Raw genomic sequence first — 21,466 nt, 5'->3', positions numbered from 1 at the left:
GGTATCGACCGTAAATTGGCGAAATCCAATTTACGGTCAAATTAACACATGTGATGGACCCTGCCGTCTATAATAAATTGCCGCAATATGTGGTTGAAGCGCCTAGTGTGTCGAACTTTAAGTACCTATCGCTTAAAAAATTGGCTGGTCGAGCACCCGTTCTACACTAATGACAATTTTTTTATTACCTAATTAGAAAAATATTTTTGTGCATTTTTTATGTGAATATTGCCTAACTTTTTGTAATTTCAATCTTCTGTCTATTTATTCTCTAAGTATTATTGCTGTATAAATATTATTTTTTTAAATCAAATCTTGACGTGTAAAATGGCGTTACAAATATGAATAAATGAATATGAGTATAAGTAGTATGATTATTTTAACCATTGAAAGTTTGTACGGAACCCTCGGTGGGCGAGTCCAACTCGCACTTGGCCGGTTTTTCATGCTAGTTCAGTCAATGTTTAAGAGGGCTTTCGTGTTAAAAATAGTGAAATCGCAACCGAGCGCTCGATCATACCGTGTGTGGTATCAAATTAAAGGGCTTTGCGAGTAGTTTATAAATATATATCACATTATAGGACTTTTTCTACTTAGTCTAACAAAATATGAGAAAATGTCCAAAAGTGGTAATAATTGTACCGGTGAAGGCTCGTTTTCAAAAAATTGGCAAAAATCAATAATAGCAATTTATAATCACTAAGGCATAACAGCAATTTAAGTAAACGTTGCAGATTAATTTAGTACAAAACTTACTTCGATGTGATGTAGATTTTCAAAGAAATTGTCACTTAATTTTAGGTAATTTCTGAAAAAATTGAATTCGCCTTAGGCTAGTTTACTCTTTTTCAAAAACTTAAAATAAAAATCTAGTCTGAAATGATTGTGGTACAGGATATACGAATTATAAATTTACCCGTTTTAATATTCAAAATTGTCCAAATTTTACAAATAAGATCGACTGATTCAGCTCTATACGTGCGTTTTTCTAAACGTGCATTAGAGAAAAATTCATAATTAATTTAGTGAGTTAGTTTTCAAAAATCCAGTCTTATAAAAATCAAGATAATAAGATGCTCTAACTGGAACTTGAATTAAATAAATCTATTGGATAACGGAAAGTGTAGTATTTCACCGACTAAAACTATCAATTTTACATTCTTTTGACGTTTTTTTTGAAAGCAGCCTATCTTGTACTGAGACTGACTGAAATAGCATGACACGTTCGTACGTTTCCGTAACAATACGAAGGCAAATCTTTTCGCACTATATCTGTACGTGTCCTGACACTGCATAGGGTGGACGCATGCTCGCCCGCCGCGCTGCCCGCCCCGCCAAACGCTCCGCTCCGACCGTCCACTCAGACCTTGCACTAAACTTATTTACCACTGTCGTGGTTAAAAAAAAATCGTCACTACTTTTAAAAAAACTTGTATCTTCGTCTGTCAATGAAAAGAAAATTGTAGTAAGTATGTATGGAATGCATATAGACTTACTGCGTTTTAACTTTGAGGAACAGCGTAAGATACGAGATTTTTTAAAAGTAGTGACGAAATCCAGTTCATTATACTGTGTTTTTCAAGAATGGAAGAATATAAATCCAATTATGCCACAGACGGTCATTACCATTTCAAATGCGTTTTTGCGTTTAGATGTCGAGTTTAATGGACTCTGAGACTGTCTACAGACGCGGAATATTCTGTGGTAAAAGGAATCAATAAAGAAATATCATCAGCATATCTACCTTTCCTAGACCTCCCTGTAGTCTTACAGCGTAGTTTTACCAGTTGAACAATTGGGAATTTTCTTCCCAATAGATTTACTGATTGTAAAACTTTGCTTTTTTGTACGAAACCAGACGCACACGCGGGGCTCCTATCTCTAGATTGTTTGCCCTTCGGGCATCTATAGGTACCTAACAAACCTAACCTACCTATTGCCTAGCCCTTACTATCAGTGTCTATTGGGAAGAAGATTCCCAGTGGTTCAACTGGTAAAACCGGGCTCCTATTTCTAGATTGTTTGCCCTTCGGGCATCTATAGGTACCTAACAAACCTAACCTACCTATTGATTAGCCCTTACTATCAGTGTCTATTGGGAAGAAAATTCCAAATGGTTCAACTGGTAAAACTACGCGGTAAGACTAGAGGGAATAGCCTCTTCCGTACCATTGCCGTGTATATGACTAGAGTGGAATAGCAGCGATGGGACTTTCATTCGCACATTGCCGTGCATAGTCGTGGCTCTCTTCAATACGGAAAAGCGAGAGAGAGAGAATAAGAGCGTTTTCACATTATCTTACCCGATATCGGATGTAAGAAGGATGTTAAAGTTATTCTAAGCGAACATTTTATTTAATACCATTTAAGATGCTACGGGAGCGAAAATGCTAAAAAGGAAAGGTCCCCCTTTCAATTTGGGAATTTCAGTTAAATATACTAGTGTAGTAACTACTGTAACTAGATTTACCAAAATAAAAATGTCCATTAAGAACAACTCAGTTAAAAGATATTGCCAAAAAATCTTTAAAATCGAGGTTTCGCTCTCGACTGTTTCCTCCTTGAAAACTTATTTAAACGGAACGAAATTTGAGAATCTGAATAACAATGAAATAATCTGTGTTGGACCGTGTAGATTTTTTGGCTAATTGTTAGCGATCTTGAGTATCACACCCTTTTTTGAGCCATATTGAAAAAGGCCGTTTTTAGAAACTTTTGATTGGCTCTAGCGTCTTTTAAAATAAAAACAGCAAAAAAATCAAAACGGTCCGACACAGATAAAAATAATAATAATCTGTGTTGAAAAATCTCTATCTTCAAAAACCAGGGAGGAAATAGTCGAGAGCGTTTGTATGGAGAATCGACCTGTATCGTATCGTCTTAAAGCCTCACCAGAAATATATATGACTACCTACGCGCCATGTTGCGGAAATTCATTAGAACTATTTTTAACCCCCGACGCAAAAACGAAGGGGTGTTATAAGTTTGACGTGTCTGTCTGTGTTTATGTCTGTCTGTCTGTCTGTTTGTCTGTCTGTCTGTGTGTGTCTGTCTGTGGCATCGTAGCTCCCGAACGGATGAACCGATTTGGATTTAGTTTGTCTGAAAGCTGAGTAAGTCGGGAGTGTTCTTAGCCATGTTTCATGAAAATCGGTCTACTATGCCGCGGTCGGGGGTTTTTTCAAAATTTTAATTTTTGGTTAGGTTACTTTCATACTATACTGAACTGTCCATACATTGGAATAACAGCGCCTTCTTGACAATAGTCATATATTTCTGCCCAGGCTTTACGTGAGTTCGTCAATGAAACAATGCAAGCACACATTCGATGATAGTTCGTAAATATTAATTATTGATTTTGGATAATTTAATTTAATAAGTCAAAATTAAGCACATACATTGAATGGTTTAAAATACACAAATATATAATATTGGATATGCCTGTCGCGTTCTTGAACCCACACAAACTTGTAGATGGACGCTATCATAGAGGATAGTAAGGGAAGAGGTTTAACTTCATAATCAGTAAAATGCTGGTTATTTGTATAGGCATAGTTAAGTGACATCTAGCGACAATCACGCGTCAAATAGCGTGAAGTATCAGTACCACTACTCGATACTAGATGGCAGCAGTTTCTCGTCTGCCAAAAGTGTAATATTAAAACAGTTTACAACTTATATTACAAGCAGAAGGAATTGAAAACAGAATACTGATTAATACTATTGTAATATTAACGAAAAATTGGTGAGCATTAGACTCTTCGTTCGTCTCGACGTCTATTGAGAAGTAGCAGTACTGATAATTTATGCTAGTGGACGCGTGATTGTCGCTAGATGTCACTTAACTATGCCTATACAAATAACTCGCATTTACTGATGTATGGAGTTCCAAGTCTTCCCATACTTATTCCTCTATGATTCTATTGAGCTATTGCGCACACGCGCATCATTTCCATGTGTAGGTACATGCGTGTCATCACGCACGCACACAACGGCAATTGTAAGCTCAACGACACGTTCGCTGGCGGCTTGGGGCCCGTTTCTCGAAAGGTTTCTACCTTGTATTACAAGTGCGCGAACTGTCAAATCGTATGGTTGTCATGGAAACACACTTGTAATACAAGGCTTGTACCTTTCGAGAAACGGGCCCCTGTCCGCTCTCTAGTAGAAACTGTTAGAAGATTAAATGTCCGGTTTGTCCGGAACATCAATAATCCTACTGCCGACGGTGGATTTGCTGGTGGGGTTTAGGATACTTTTCTCAGAGACAACGAGGAAGGGCGGCGGTGGCTGGGTGTCCTGAAATAGGATAAGGAAAAGTGCATCAAATAAATAGTCGGGAATGTTCTTAGCCACGTTTGAAGCAATATAAGACACTGTCGTGCCTAAATACTGTAACTGAGTTAGAAATTGCTCTATGCGTAAAAGGCGTGTCGTGGCTATCTACTGTAACTGTAGTTACGGGACTGAAAACTGAGTTACAGCAAATTTGTTTTTTATCATGCAGAAACGTCTGCGAGCGATTCTACATCCGCCAACAAACTGTTATACAGTTTGGCGATTATTTGTAACTTTAGACTTTAAGGTTTTTCTTTTTTCAATAAAAAAAAAAAAAACACATATTTTTAAATTAAAGGAGAAATATGAGTTACAGCAGTTTAGTGACAAGCTCGTACGAAGAATTGGTGAGAGATTTATGATTTTTTTTTATTGGTAGTTGGTAGGTAAAGACTTAAAAAAAAAACACGATTTAAACTTGTACATGTAACTCAAGTTACAGTACATAGGTATGACACGGCAGAGCGCGGCGCTGGTGGTTCGATCCCCGGCTCGTACCAATGAGTTTTTTGGAACTTATTTGCGAAATGTAATTTGATATTTGCCAGTCGCTTTTCGGTGAACGAAAACATCATGAGGAAACCGGATTAATCCCAATAAGACCTAGTTACCCTTAAGGTCAGGTGGCAGTCGCTTTCGCAAAACTAGTGACTATGCCAAATTTTGGGATTAGTTGTCAAAGCGGACCCCAGGCTCCCATGAGCCGTGACAAATGCCGGGATAACGCAAGGAGGATGATGTTCTTAGCCATGTTTGATGAAAATCGGTATCGGTATCGTGCGTGGTTATTTCATTCACTCATATTCGTACTAGCTCTTGTGCATCTATTAAAGACATACGGTGAGTTGTTCAGGCTGTTTCTGCAGCACATTTTTCTTCGGTTGCTGCTGTGACTCTGCTTCAGTTGCTCTTGTGAGGATTCCTGCAGCTGCTGCATTTGCTCTTGCTGCAAGAACTGCTGCTTAATTTGCTGCAACGATTGATTCTGCGATGATTGCTTCACTGCTTCGGTTAAATGGGGTAGCTGGGGATAAAAGGGTTTTATTAGGGCAAGGAAATATTCTTTGACACACTCACTTTGAAAGTTGCGGCCGGTAATAAAAAATTGATCAATGATTGACCAAATTTTATTATTCTTCCGCTGTGTGATCGTGAATTTAACAATCATTAGACTCATTATGAGACTAAGAATAAAATTATGGGTATGTTTTTTTACAGTACATAATATATTATGCCGCTAAATTACCGTACTAGTTAGGCATTGGCATTACCTGACTAGTACGGTAATATGTAACTATGTCAAAAATTGAAATGGCCTTATGTACTGTAAAACGTCGTATGATACACGTGTGAAGAGATTTCTAATTGTAACTCATGTCGATTTAAAACACTCCACTTGGTTGTGTTTTAACTTATAGTCACTTTTTTCGCACCTGTAGCGTAATGTCCGTACTAATCAAATGACGAGTGTTTCCTAAGCCTAGTTTATAATAAAAAATATCCTAACTTACCCCTCTGTTCCCAGTTAATCCACTCAATGGTTCTTGCTGTAAGGATTGCTGTTTCAGTTGCTGCGCTGATTGCTGTTGCGAAGATTGCTTCAGTTGCTGCGATTGCCGAGTTTGCACCGATTTCGTGCGAATATTGTTGTTTGTTGTTGCGAAGATTGATTGTTGCTGCCGATTGCTGTTGCGAAGATTGCTCCAGTTGCTCAACTGGTTCGGTTAAATGGGGTAGCTGGGGGTAAAAGGGTTTATATAAGGGGAAAGAAATATTCTTCAATTATAGTCTGACACACTCACTTTGAAAGTTGCGGCCGGTAAATAAAAAAATAGATCTATGATTGACCAACTTTTCTTTTTCTTCCTCTGTGTGATCGTGATTTTAACAACCAATACAATCATTAGACTCATTCGAGCCTAAGAATTATGGTTATGTTTTTTACAATACAACATATATATAAATGGTGCTATATTACTGTACTAGTTTTGGTATTAAGCTCATTATGCAACTATGTCAAAAATTGAAAAGGCCATATATGTACAGTCGACTACAAAGAGATGTATACACTTTTTCACCATATTGCATTGTAATAAGGTGAAAAAATGGATACATCTCTTTGTAGTCGACTGTACTCTAAAACGCCGTATGATACACGTGCGAAGAGGGAATCAGTAACTCATGTCGATTTAAAACACTCCGCTTGGTCGAGTTTTAATTTAAAGTCACTTTTTTTCGCACTCGTAGCGTAATGTTCCTACTAATCAAATGACGAGTGTTTTCTAAGCCTAGTTTATAATAAAAAATATCCTAACTTACCCCTCTGTTCCCAGTTAATCCACTCAATGGTTCTTGCTGTAAGGATTGCTGCTTCAGTTGCTGCACCGATTGCTGTTGCGAAGATTGCTTCAGTTGCTGCGATTGCTGTTGCGAAGATTGCTTCAGTTGCTGCACCGATTGCTGTCGTTGTTGTTGTTGCTGCGAAGATTGCTCCAGTTGCTCAACTGGTTCGGTTAGATGGGGTAGCTGGGGGTAAAAGGGTTTATATAAGGGGAAAGAAATATTCTTCAATTAATATACTCTGACACACTCACTTTGAAAGTTGCGGCCGGAAAAAAAATAGATCAATGATTGACCAACTTTTCTTTTTCTTCCTCTGTGTGATCGTGATTGTGATTTTAACAATCAACAACAATCATTAGACTCATTCGGAGCCTAAGAATTATGGTAATGTTTTTTACAATACAACATATCAATAAATGGTGCTATATTACTGTACTAGTTAGGTAATGAGATCATTATGCAACTATATCAAAAATTGAAAAGGCCATATATGTACAGTCGACTACAAAGAGATGTATACACTTTTTCACCTTATTGCATTGTAATAAGGTGAAAAAATGGATACATCTCTTTGTAGTCGACTGTACTTTAAAACGTCGTATGATACACGTGCGAAGAGGGAATCAGTAACTCATGTCGACTCCACTTGGTCGAGTTTTAATTTATAGTCACTCTTTTTCGCACCTGTAGCGTAATGCCCGTACTAATCAAATGACGAGTGTTTCCTAAGCCTAGTTTATAATAAAAAATATCCTAACTTACCCCTCTGTTCCCAGTTAATCCATTCAATGGTTCTTGCTGTAAGGATTGCTGCTTCAGTTGCTGCACCGATTGCTGTTGCGAAGATTGCTTCAGTTGCTGCACCGATTTCTGTTGCGAATATTGCTTCAGTTGCTGCACCGATTGCTGTTGCGAAGATTGCTTCAGTTGCTGCACCGATTGCTGTTGCGAAGATTGCTTCAGTTGCTGCACCGATTGCTGTTGTGAAGATTGCTTCAGTTGCTGAACCGATTGCTGTTTGTTGTTGTTGTTGCTGTTGTTGCTGCGAAGATTGCTCCAGTTGCTCAACTGGTTCGGTTAAATGGGGTAGCTGGGGGTAAAAGGGTTTATATAAGGGTAAAGAAATATTCTTCAATTATACTCTGCCACACTCACTTTGATAGTAAATAAAAAATAGATCAATGATTGACCAACTTTTCTTTTTCTTTCTCTGTGTAATCGTGATTGTGATTTTAACAATCAATACAATCATTAGACTCATTCCGAGCCTAAGAATTATGGTTATGTTTTTTACAACATATATATAAATGGTGCTATATTACGGTACTAGTTAGGTAATGAGCTCATTATGCAACTATGTCAAACATTTAAAAGGCCAGATGTACTGTAAAACGTCGTATGATACAAGTGCGACTGTACTTTAAAACGGAATTAGTACACGTGCATGTCGATTTAAAACACTCCACTTTGTCGTGTTTTAACTTATAGTCACTCTTTTTCGCACTTGTAGCGTAATGTCCCTACTAATCAAATGACAAGTGTTTTCTAAGCCAAGTTTATAATAACAAATATCCTAACTTACCCCTCTGTTCCCAGTTAGTCCACTCAATGGTTCTTGCTGTAAGGATTGCTGTTTCAGTTGCTGCATCGATTGCTGTTGCGAAGATTTCAGTTGCTGCACCGATTGTTGTTGCGAAGATTGCTTCAGTTGCTGCACCGATTGCTGTTGCGAAGATTTCAGTTGCTGCACCGATTGTTGTTGCGAAGATTGCTTCAGTTGCTGCATCGATTGCTGTTGCGAAGACTGCTTCAGTTGCTGCACCGATTGCTGTCGTTGTTGCTGTTGTTGCGAAGATTGCTTCAGTTGCTGCGCCGATTGCTGTTGCGAAGACTGCTTCAGTTGCTGCACCGATTGCTGTCGTTGTTGTTGTTGCTGTTGTTGCTGCGAAGATTGCTCTAGTTGCTCAACTGGTTCGGTTAAATGGGGTAGCTGGGGGTAAAAGGGTTTATATAAGGGTAAAGAAATATTCTTCAATTATACTCTGACACACTCACTTTGATAGTAAATAAAAAATAGATCAATGATTGACCAACTTTTCTTTTTCTTCCGCTGTGTGATCGTGATTTTAACAATCAATACAATCATTAGACTCATTCCGAGCCTAAGAATTATGGTTATGTTTTTTACAACATATATATAAATGGTGCTATATTACGGTACTAGTTAGGTAATGAGCTCATTATGCAACTATGTCAAACATTTAAAAGGCCAGATGTACTGTAAAACGTCGTATGATACAAGTGCGAAGAGGGAATTAGTAATCATGTCGATTTAAAACACTCCACTTTGTCGTGTTTTAACTTATAGTCACTCTTTTTCGCACTTGTAGCGTAATGTCCCTACTAATCAAATGACAAGTGTTTTCTAAGCCAAGTTTATAATAAAAAATATCCTAACTTACCCCTCTGTTCCCAGTTAGTCCACTCAATGGTTCTTGCTGTAAGGATTGCTGTTTCAGTTGCTGCGCTGATTGCTGTTGCGAAGATTGCTTCAGTTGCTGCACCGATTGCTGTTGCGAAGACTGCTTCAGTTGCTGCATCGATTGTTGTTGCGAAGACCGCTTCAGTTGCTGCACCGATTGCTGTCGTTGTTGCTGTTGCTGCGAAGATTGCTCCAGTCGCTCAACTGGTTCGGTTGAAAGGGGTAGCTGAGGATAGAAGTGTTATTTAGACCTACGTTAACGACCTTCGATTTGAACCTATTGGTATACTATTATGATAGTTTCTAATGCCTATCAAATTCAGAGCATTGTCTTTACCCAAATAATTACTTCACAGCTCATCGTTTCGGTGATATTTATAAAAAATTCCAAATCCAAAAAAAAAGTGGGATGGACATCTTTGAAAAAAAAAGGCCCTCTTAATAAATGTCTCACTTACCACTCTGTTCCCCGGTAATACACTTGATTGGTCTTGCTGCTTCAGTTGTTGCACCGCTTGCTGTTGCGAAGATTGCTTCAGTTGCTGCACAGGTTGCTGTTGCGAAGATTGCTTCAGTTGCTGCACAGGTTGCTGTTGCGAAGATTGCTTCAGTTGCTGCACCGATTGCTGTTGCGAAGACTGCTTCAGTTGCTGCACCGATTGTTGTTGCGAAGATTGCTTCAGTTGCTGCACCGATTGCTGTTGCGAAAATTGCTTCAGTTGCGGCACCGGTTGCTGTTGCGAAGATTGCTTCAGTTGCTGCACTGGTTGCTGTTGCGAAGATTGCTTCAGTTGCGGCACCGGTTGCTGTTCTGATGATTGCTTCAGTTGCTCAACTGGTTCGGTCGAAAGGGGTAACTAAGGATAAAACGGTTAGTATTAGGTGAAGGAAATATTCCTCAATCGTACTCTGTCACCCATTTTGATAGAAGAAAAGGATTCATTTTTATTAATTCCACGTTATCGGGGGCAAATAGGCATACGGTCCGCTTGATGGAAGGCGGTTACCGTAACCTATGGACGCCTGCAAATCAAGGGGTGTTGCCGACCCGTTAGAAACTTGTACACTCCTTTTTGAAGAACCCCATACTGTAGATCTTAGAGAATACCGAATAAGTAGTGGTTTCCAATCCTATTTCATAATAGGTAATAAAAAAAATAACGTATACCCGTGTGTCTGTGTGTTCCTTCTGCCTTATTTGCTGTTCCGGTTGCTGTTGCGAAGGTTGCTTCAGTTGCTCAACTGGTTTGGTGGAAAGGGGCAACTGGGGATAAAAAGGTTAGTATTATCAAGTGTACTCCGGCACACCTATTTGGACAGTAGAAAGGCGACTGACTGATTTCCCTTAATCCATACTAATATTATAAATGGGAAAGTGTGTGTGTCTGTTTGTATGTCCGTCTTTCACGGCAAAACGAAACGACGAATTGTCGTGATTTTTTAAGTGGATATAGTTGAAGGGATGGAGAGTGACATAGGCTACTTTTTGTCTCTTTCTAACGCGAGCGAAGCCGCGGGCAAAAGCTAGTTGATACATAATTATATTATACTTAAGACGATTTCTTCTTTTTCTTGGTATAAGTGTGTATGTTTGTTAACTTTAAGGAAATTTCGTCTTGAATAGGATTATACTTTATATCCAAATTACGAGCGTATAAACAGATAAGGTTCAGCGGGGCAAATCTCGACTGGGGGCAATTGTAACTGATCCAATGTCAACTATAAAGAACATTATTCTATCAGAAAAATATATGATTTGCCTATCTTCAAAAAACTTTACCTACCCAATTCTCTGAATCTCGATCCTCTTTGGTATTTCAAAATAGAACTTACCTCCGTTTTTTCAGTTAACCCACTTGCTGGGTCTTGTTTAGTTTGCTGCGTACATTGCAAAGCTTGCACAGGTTGCGAGATTGGCCGCGGCTGCGTTTGCGGCAGCAGCGGCGCTTGTGGAGGTTGGGAGGGCGCCACCGTCGCATTTTGGTTGTTTGAAGTTGTAGTTTTCTATGGAAAAGTCATTTTATAACTGAAAAGATTGTACATTTGGATCAAGTCTCCGATTTTGATAAAAAATGGTAGGCTGATAGAGTCCATGATGCTGAGCAAGATCCAATAGGTTTCCCAATTTGTTCTAGGTAGTTTGTATGAAACCTTTTTTGTTACCAGTGGCCCGTTTCTCGAAAGTACAAGCCTTGTATTACAAGTTTGTTTCCATGACAACCCATACGATTTGACAGTTCGCTCACTTGTAATACAAGGCTTGTACCTTTTGAGAAACGGTCTCCAGATCTCTATACATTTTCGGTAACAAAAAAGGAAAGTTTCATACGAACTACCTATGACATTTTGGGAAACCTAGTGGATCTTGCTCAGCATCATGGACTCTATCAGCCTACCAATTTTTCAAAATCGGAGACGTGATCAAAATGTACAAACTTTTCGGGAATTGCTGAACTCATAAATTAAATATAACGAGATCATACCATCCCATACATTAAAATGCGACCGCCTAAGACCGCGCTTACACTCCACCACACATAGATGGCGCCACAAAAAAAATGTCTTGTAGCTTTCGATTATACTTGTAGATGGCGTTAAGTGTCACTTTTGACATAGATTTACGGCTCGGAATTGACACTTAATGCCAATCTACAAATAATCGGTGGCAACAAGGCATTTTTTGGAGTGTAAGCGCGTTCGTAGGCGGTCGCATTTTAATGCATGGAATGGTAAGATCTTGTTATACAGCGCGTAAACGTAATAAGGGCGATAAATGAAACCAGGCGTATAATTCAATGACATTTCATTAATTAAGAGGTGTTTTGATCTTGCTCTTAATTTCATGGACCATCAGAAAAAATCTCAGCAGCAATGTACTTGTAAACGTGGTTGCGATGACAATCAATGACAACTGTCAACGAGCGTTTAACGGGAGTGTGTTTGCATTACGTTCGAATTAATTTGTATGGATAAAAAAAATATTTCAATTTTAATAAAAATTATCTAATTACATTTTATACGTCCTATACTCACCACCGTTAAGAGGTTCGCCCGTATTAGGTTTACACCCTGTATTTAATTTATGCTGAACTACAGGGTACGTCCTGTCACTGCAATGTCACAGTTTCGTTTTCTTTCAACCCCTTATTTGCCAAGAGTGGCACTGAAACCTGAGTAGTTTGATGTGCTCTGCCTACCCCTTCATGGGACACAGGCGTGATTGTATGTATGTATGTATGTACAGGGTACGTAGCCAAATGCACAAACGCTTATCGTTATTATAGCTAGTTATCTATCGTTCTTCTGTAGGTATTAGTGCGACAGAGCCAGACTGCGTTTCGATCGGCGTCTAGCCAAGCGCGGATCCAGCTTCGTGCACAGGGGGGGGGGGGGGTCACGTGGTCTATTTGTATGGCCAAATTAGGCTCCAGGGGGGGGTCATGACCCCCATGACCCCCTCCCTGGATCCGCGCATGCGTCTAGCGTCAACGATTGTCATTTTGGCTAGGCCGGCAGGGTTAGTCCCATAAAAAAGTTGCTCAGTATAATAAACAAATGCAAATACTTAATTGAATGTGATTAAATAATAACCCTCACCTCTCTATGCCCAATGCCATCCGTAAACTGCGATCGAAGTTCGAACATTCGTCTCACGAAACTCTCTGTACATACGGCCGCGCCCCAATGGGATACCTGCAGAAATAAAAATATTTTTTTTTTGACATTACTATCGTTTTTTATCTTATTATTATTATTATTTTATTTATTGTTTCATGATTGATATTATTTTGTATACATACGACGATCTTTTTGTGAATTTGTGTTATTTTTAATTTAAAATATCATGTAATTTTCAATAAGAAATAAAGAAAATCTAATCTAATATAATCTAATAAATACCGATTTTTGCAAGTTTTCTTGCTAATTCATTTCTAACTTTACTTGCTAACTAAGGGAGCACAACTTTTTTTGCTCGCAAAACTTACTTTTCTCCAAGGACCCCAAATAATATTGGATTGCAATAATCTAAATATCCCAATTATAAACAAATCAATTATTTTTGTAGTTGGTACCAGACCTGTTCGTCGCCTTGCTATTTCCTGTTTGCCCCACCCAACCATACGCAGGCTGGCCCCGACTCCAAAAATAAGTAAGTAAGTAAATATTCTTTATTGCACCATTTTACATGTTATAAATATACAGAATGTTGAGTGAGAGTATAACTAGGTAACAGCAGGCGGTCTTATCGCTAAAAAGCGATCTCTTCCAGACAACCTTAGGGTAGTTGGAAAAACGGAACAGAAACAAAAGTTAACAGGCAGTGCAAGAACAAAAAGAAAAAATATAGAGAAAACCAACACAAACACATATATATATACCGAATACATAAATAAATATACCTTACATAACATAATGACATAAATACAATAAATAAAAATGACAACTTAAGATAGAGATAGATAGTATAATTTAAGCTGATTTTTGAAAATTGGAAGAGATTTTCTAGTCTTAATTCTACTGGTAAGGAATTCCACAACCGTACAGCCCGGAAGGTAAAAGAGTTGCTATAGAATTAATTAAATTATAATTGATTTGTTTATAATTGGGATGTTTAGATGGATTTGAGAACCTCCTCCTTTTTTTGAAGTCGGTTAAAAAATATAGATGCGGGCAACGTGCCATAAATATGTACCTATCCATAACGTTATCGTATAACTAATATGTATAAACAATAATGTAATATTGTCTTCGGTTACCGCGATAGTTACTCATGAAATAAAACTATGGAAATAGTGTGTGAACCTGCCTTAAAAATCTATATTATTTGTGGTCATGGTTCGTTAATATTTCTTGTATGTGGGTAGCTTTTGCACATTGTAATTTTTCCTCAGTCACCCGTTGTTGACCACGAACGCTGTAAAGAGTTCGAAACGTCGGGATGAATTTTAAATTCATTATACGCGATTTATTCCGTTTCCATAGTTTTATTTCATACATAATGTTGTGTAAAAATTTATGGCATTTTGTTTACATCTACATGGACTACCTATGTACGTACGTATATGGTTACCTTTTTAAATGATGGGCTTTCTTCTAACCCCATCCAAAATATAAAAATCCTCTTTTTTGCCATTTTTTGTATTTCGATATTTTTAAGTAAATTGTACTTATTATCACGAGCACTTTCTAAATAGGAGACAAAAAGTGTCCCAGAATTTCCATACCTCTTTGTTACTTTCCTCTTTTGTTACCCCATACAAAATGAGAAGAAGAAAAGAACTAGTGCATCTGAGTACAAATAAAATAAAGTTAAAAAAAAACACATTTAAAAAAGTGGCTAAAAAAAGAAACGCTTTTACCCCATTGTTAACAGCTGCCCCAATCGACGGTTCCTGCAAGAATGGCTGCTGCAAATGCGTGGGTTGCGCAGTTTGCCTCTGCTTCGTTTGCAGCAGTTGCGGCTCTTGAGGGGGGTGAGAGGGGGCGACTGTTGGCCTTGAGGTGGGTAGGCTTGTTGGAAGCTGGTGGTTAGCTGAAAGTATTTATAACCCTTTAATCATTTGACGATTGTTTCTAATTTATCGATTTTGAACTGTAATTCTTATTGTAGAGATGTTTTTATGGTGTCAAGTATTTTGCCGCTGCCGCTACCGATTAAAGGGTTAAAAACAATTGTTCTGTTTCAAAGCAAGATGATCTGCTAATACACCGTGTTTCACTTAACACTAAAAACCTGAAAACACTTTGTTCAGAATCGAGAGTAGAATCGATTGAACTATATCTTGATGGGGGTAATATTTTTATTTAAATTAGTATTATTAGTTATTTTTTACGTGCCCATTCTATTGTACTCGTAATACAACATTGTGTATATCGCATTGCTAGAGGTTGTTTACCTTTTTTCAGTATTTAGGGGTATTAATACTGGCCGGTTACTTGGACGATTATTTTTTCCGCTACTAGTTTGACGTTCTTTGTCTCGAACTCGTACCTAATTACAACCTTGTCATTTTGAATATTGAGTTTATTTGCTTACTGCGATTACCTGTCCAATTTGAAGTTTACTGTGATAAAGCTTTAAAGTGTTTTACAGTGACATCTTAGCTGCCTATTGGTAAACCTTATGTCGTTGCAGTAACGTACACAAATAAATAGTCTTATGGTTTATGATGGTAGTTAGCAATTATTTTATTGAGTGTAGAGCTAAAAGTCAAGTAGAGCTGTACAGAAAATTAAAAATTCAATTTAAAAAAAAGTAACGATCAGATTAAAAGATGAATACTCTAGATGAGTTTAAAAAAATAAAAATCAGTTGAGGTGTCTGAGGTTTTGAGTGATACCGGAAACACCGTTTATAAGCATGTCGGCATTTGGAATAAATAGTGCCATTCACATGGCTTGATTTTTATTGTCATTCATGTCACTGGTTGGCTTTGACTTAGTATGTCATCGCCACATCGTTTCATACACAAAGTCGCTTCATCGTCATCCTGATTTGTAATGTCATACTATTAAAGGGTAGTTTTGACAAATCCACGCATGCATGGTGAATGACATCTATTTGATACTGACTGTATCAAATAGATGTCATCATATCGGATGTCGGAAGGATTACTATAGAAAAAATCCAAGACGGCGTCTGTATTGTATGGGATATCGGTCCGACATCCGATGTCGTATCGGATAATGTGAAAGGCATTAATTCTTTATCATTTTTGGTAGTATAGAATAGGTTATAAAAGCCTAGCTTGGCTGGTTTAATTTGAATTACTTACCACTCACGCTAGGCAGATTCTTCCGTTCGCCCGACTTTGCCTCCTGCAGAGCTTGCTAAACGAAAATAAGTTTTATTCATAAATTATACAATAGGATACATCGATCGATATCTGATATAAAGACAAGACACCCCCACCCCGCCTATGCTAACACACACACGTGCTGCGTACGCACGCACGCACAACACACACACACACACACACTGTGACATCCACACACACTGCGTTAAATTTAATTTAATGCGCATTAAAATACGCAACACGATACAAACATAAAGCTGGAAACAAATTATCGGACGCGTCTGACGGACGCAGCTCACAGCCGGTAGGTATTTAGATAATGTGTTTAATAAAGTGCAAACTATCGGACGTAAGCCATACCAAGCCAAGCGTAACCTTGAGGGTTCATACGTCCGACTGAAATCTTGCGCGCTGGATGTTTTTGTCATCCGCAAGGCAGGTCCCAAAGGCAATGCACACTTATCAGTCGCGACCGTCAGCCGCGTCATGCTTTGTTTCCAGCTTAAACGGACGCTTACCTTTAGGCACAGATTGCAAACAGGAACGTTTAATACCTGCGCCAGTAACAGCTTGCCCTGAAACTCCAGCTGTTTTTGCAGCACTTGCTGGTGGATCCGCAAATCGTGCTGCCGCTGTTCCTCCTCCTGCTGACAACTTCTTTACATATTAGGGCCATTTTTTTCAAAGTTGTCCACCTCACTTTTTTTGTAACATGGGTATTTTTTACGCGATTCATAGTCAGAATTGCGAGCTCTTTCGATCGAAAAAAAAAATGTCCCAAGGTGTCGATACATTTTTCAAACCTTCCATTCAGTTTTCGCCATACAAAATGTATATGAAAAACCGGCCAAGAGCGTGTCGGGCCACGCTCAGTGTAGGGTTCCGTAGTTTTCCGTATTTTTCTCAAAAACTACTGAACCTATCAAGTTCAAAACAATTTTCCTAGAAAGTCTTTATAAAGTTCTACATTTGTGATTTTTTTCATATTTTTTAAACATATGGTTCAAAAGTTAGAGGGGGGGGACGCACTTTTTTTTACTTTAGGAGCGATTATTTCCGAAAATATTAATATTATCAAAAAATGATCTTAGTAAACCCTTATTCATTTTTAAATACCTATCCAACAATATATCACACGTTGGGGTTAGAATGAAAAAAAATATTAGCCCCCACTTTACATGTAGGGGGGGTACCCTAGTAAAACATTTTTTTCCATTTTTTATTTTTGCACTTTGTTGGCGTGATTGATATACATATTGGTACCAAATTTCAGCTTTCTAGTGCTTACGGTTACTGAGATTATCCGCGGACGGACGGACGGACGGACGGACGGACGGACGGACGGACGGACGGACGGACGGACGGACGGACGGACGGACGGACGGACAGACAGACATGGCGAAACTATAAGGGTTCCTAGTTGACTACGGAACCCTAAAAATGGTAACGGAGTGGGAAAAAAACCTTGGGACACTTTTTTTCTCCTATTAGGATGGAAAGAGCTCGCGATTCTGAGTGGAAAGCACATAAAAATTTCCAAATCCAAAAAAAAGTGGGGTGGACAGACAACTTTGAAAAAAAATGGCATATTAACACTTTTGCAAGTGCCCGCCTGGCGGGCGCTGGGCACTCGTGAACTTTGTTTAGATACTGGAGAACTCGCTGGGCGGATTCTCGTCACTTCTCGCCATACACTCGGGTGGTTATAAATTACAACCGGTTTCTGACGTAGTGACATTTATTGTCTGATAAATTAATAAATGAGGGGACACCTTACACCCAAACTAAGCAAAGCTTGTACTATGGGTGCTAGGCAACGATATACATCATCATAAGGCCTCGTACATCTTGACAGATGATATAAACAGAGTCTGAATGTGAGAGACAACTCCTCTCGTGACTATAAAGACCTACCCGGGAGCGACATGAACGTCCGCATTTCTTACATTTAAATTGAGATCCAATCGCCGAGGAGGTTGTCTTTTTGCACGCTTTACGGCTAAGCCTTGAAACCAGGTGTTGTCATGGGTTTCTCTACCTTTTGAGACGATACTTCTCCACTCATTGCGGTTCGTTGCAAGTTCCTCCCACGTGTTACAGTCGATACGTATATATATATAAATACATACTTATATACATAGAAAACATCCATGACTCAGGAAAAAATGCCTGTGCTAATCTCGCAAATAAATGCCCCTACCGGGATTCGAACTCGGGACCGCGGCTTAGCAGGTAGGGATAAATAAATATTAAATAAATAAATATTAAAGAACATTCTTACACAGATTGGCCGAGGCCCACGGTAAGCTCAAGAAGGCTTGTGTTGTAGGTACTCAGACAACAATATAATGTATTATATAATATATAAATACGTGTATACATAGAAAACATCCATGACTCAGGAACAAATATCTGGGCTCATAACACAAATAAATGCCCCTGTTTAGTTAAAATTTAATTATCTATACGCACCTATACATACCTGTATCGATGTATGTACCGATGATGAGCCGACCCGCCGCTGCATTTTTAGTTGCAATAAATAGTCATAAGCGTATGGACCTGTTTTAATTTCTTCAAACACCTTCACTCCAAAATGAACCCTAACAACCCGAAGATATGGTCCATCGACCGGGATATTAGTTACGGTGACCTATCTCGCGGAGTGAATTTAATGTAATTTGGAGATAAATATGGACAAATAAGTGGAAAAAAGTGGACAATTAAACGGATAAAAATGTGTTAAAGTGATATAAAGCGGAAAGAACGATAAGGACTGGTAATTTTAGAAGTTACAACAAAATATTTCTACAACCGTTTATTGTTCGAAGTAAAATGAACTGAGTGATTTGGCATGTTTTAAAGGACAGTGAAATAGTGTATTCATACATTCGTAGCGGCAAAATAAGTTAACAGTGGACATTCAGTGGTTACATGCAGCGCGAACTTACCTACGGACTTATACGCTTACCTACATGGTAAAAAGTGAGTGCCGCGTTGGAACATTCTAGAACTTGGTGATTTCGGTATTTAATTAGCCATTTTTTGGCAGTGAAATTACACAATGGAGCAAACAGAAAAGCGTATATTACTTCAGAAAGATACGTATGAAAAGATAGAAAAGGCGTATAGCAATTACAAAAAGTCGCCTAAAGAGAGGATAACTATTGGATATGTACAAGGGAGAATGGATACTCTGGATACCTATTGGAAGGAATTTAAGGTAGTCCACGAGAAAATACTTTTATCGGTTTCAATTGAAGATAAACAATTACTTCCGTACTTCGCTGAAGATATGTTTGACAAGTTTGAGGAATTATTTTATACATACAAAGGGGAGTTGAAGACGGAGTTATTGAAGTTTAGATCTGAAATCAGAGAGGTAGATACTGCCAATCGAAACACTGTGAGTATATCAAGTACATGCAATAGTGAAGTCCGTTTGCCTAGAATTTCCATACCTACTTTTAATGGGAACTATACAGAGTGGCAATCATTTCACGATCTTTTTCTAGCGTTAATTCACAACAACTCGTCATTAGAGAATGTACAGAAATTACACTACCTGAAAAGTAGTTTGACGGGTGATGCTGAAGTATTATTACGTCAATTCTCAATCACTGGAGAAAATTATGCCGAGGCATGGGCGATTCTGAAAAAGAGATATAATAACAAGAGATATATCGCGAATACAGTTCTTAAGAAGTTTTTTGGGCAACGCGCGTTATCTCAAGAATCATCTTCTGCCATTAAACAGCTGTTAGATACTACAGTTGAATGTATAAATGCGCTGAAGAATTTGGGTTTGCCTACTGACCAGTGGGATGCAATCGTCGTGTTTGTTGTCATATCTAAGCTGGATGTCAGCAGTCATAAACAATGGGAAGAGACAATCAGTGAAGATAGCTCCGATGACTTACCTGGGTTTGAGAGATTGAAGCACTTTTTGGAAACACGGTTTCGCACGTTAGAGATGGTAGAACCTGCAAATAGAAGTTACAAACAACCACCGAGTGTTAAACCGAAGTCATTTCACACAACGGCCAGCAACGACGATCTGCAATGTACCTACTGCAAAGAAAACCACTACATCTATCAATGTAAGCAGTTCAGCAAGTTACCTATTGAAGAGAGATATAGCTTCGTCCAAGACAACAACCTGTGCTTCAATTGTCTTGTACCTAATCACACCGTGTTTAAATGCAAACAACGAACGACATGTCAAATCTGCAAGAGAAAACACCACTCCTTATTACATAGAGAAAAGAAGAATATAAGTGAAGATAAACAACAACAGGATACAACTACAACACTAGTAGAAGAGAAGCCGCTTGCACACACAAACGAAGAAAGCTTCGTTACCAAGGTTGCAGCACATGTGGCAAGCGGAGCACAGCCTGGTGAGAATATATGGTTGGCTACAGCACTGGTAGACGTCACATCGAGTTCAGGTCAGTCACACGTCTTCCGTGCTCTCATCGATCCAGGTTCAGAGGTGTCACTAGTAACATCAAGAGTCGTCGATTTGTTAGGTTTAAAGAAGAATGAGATCAGCGGCGTCATGTTTGGTGTTGGTGAAGGTAATCGCACATCTCTTAAACACTTAGTAGATTTACAGATTACGTCTAGATATGATACAAATTTCTCATTTAATGTTAACAATGCATATGTATTGAGGTCTATAACGCGTTTGTTACCAGAAAGGGAAATTAGAGGCTACACTTGGCCAGAGCTTAAAGATATACAACTGGCTGACCCCACCTTCAACGTACCAGGTAAGATAGATATTTTACTTAGTGCGAAAATCTATGCGAAGATAATAGATCATGGTTTGATTAGGGGACCAGGTGACGTAATCGCGCAGCACACCCGACTCGGGTGGATCTTGTCCGGTGATATTGAGGTCAATGCAAATAGGTCTCATAATGTTAGGAGTTTTCACATCACACGGCAGGTCCAGGAAGATAACATTCTACTAAGAAAATCCAGGGAATTAGAAACACAACTTTACACAACCAAGAAGGCTTGGTCAAAGGAGGAAGAAAGTGAAGAAATATACAAAAACACAACTGTAAGAGATGAAACAGGGAGATATGAAGTACATCTGCCTCTGAAACAAACAAAAGAAGAAACGATAAATCATTGTGGTGAAAAGCAACAAGCAATTGACCAACAACTAGAAGCAAAGTCCCAAAGTAATCACAAACTGAAAGAAGAATACACGAAGGCCGTCACTGAATATTTGACTTTAGGCCACATGAAGAAAGTGGAAAGAGATTCAGAAGATGAAAGAGCAGCTATCTACCTAGCACACCACCCTGTTATTCGCGAGGACAAGGACACTACAAAGGTACGTGTAGTATACGATGCCTCATCAAAAGGCTCCAATGGTCGATCCTTAAATGACAGTATGCACATAGGGCATACCATGCAACCTGACCTACGCAGCCTTATCATTCGCTGGAGATGTCACAAAATCTGTGTGGTAGGTGATATAGTCAAGATG

The 21,466-nt window shown here is 38.7% G+C and overlaps 1 protein-coding gene across 7 annotated transcripts in view; it reads right to left on the bottom strand.

Moving 5' to 3' along the window:
* Positions 1-3,870: 3,870 nt before the first annotated feature.
* The window catches only part of LOC125232852 (putative uncharacterized protein DDB_G0271606), a 31,368-nt gene continuing 13,772 nt past the window's right edge, over positions 3,871-21,466 (bottom strand). Inside the window, exons 4-16 of one of the 7 annotated variants that reach the window (XM_048138643.1) lie at positions 16,479-16,607; positions 15,940-15,994; positions 14,524-14,696; positions 12,761-12,856; positions 10,997-11,167; positions 10,332-10,427; positions 9,622-10,020; positions 9,144-9,389; positions 8,264-8,671; positions 6,658-6,864; positions 5,178-5,362; positions 4,150-4,299; positions 3,871-4,028 (exon numbers count right to left, since the gene is read on the bottom strand). In XM_048138643.1, coding sequence (XP_047994600.1) covers positions 4,248-4,299; positions 5,178-5,362; positions 6,658-6,864; positions 8,264-8,671; positions 9,144-9,389; positions 9,622-10,020; positions 10,332-10,427; positions 10,997-11,167; positions 12,761-12,856; positions 14,524-14,696; positions 15,940-15,994; positions 16,479-16,607 — 2,217 coding nt within the window. In that variant the 3' untranslated portion in view covers positions 3,871-4,028; positions 4,150-4,247. Of the gene's footprint in view, positions 4,029-4,149; positions 4,300-5,177; positions 5,363-6,657; positions 6,865-7,443; positions 7,772-8,263; positions 8,672-9,143; positions 9,390-9,621; positions 10,021-10,331; positions 10,428-10,996; positions 11,168-12,760; positions 12,857-14,523; positions 14,697-15,939; positions 15,995-16,478; positions 16,608-21,466 lie in introns of those variants that run through there. The other 6 variants (XM_048138645.1, XM_048138644.1, XM_048138646.1 and 3 more) reach the window with 6 other exon arrangements.

Source organism: Leguminivora glycinivorella, chromosome 13 (assembly GCF_023078275.1).
Source record: "Leguminivora glycinivorella isolate SPB_JAAS2020 chromosome 13, LegGlyc_1.1, whole genome shotgun sequence".
Taxonomy (NCBI): Eukaryota; Metazoa; Arthropoda; class Insecta; order Lepidoptera; family Tortricidae; genus Leguminivora; species Leguminivora glycinivorella.
This window is presented reverse-complemented; position numbering and strand designations above follow the sequence as displayed.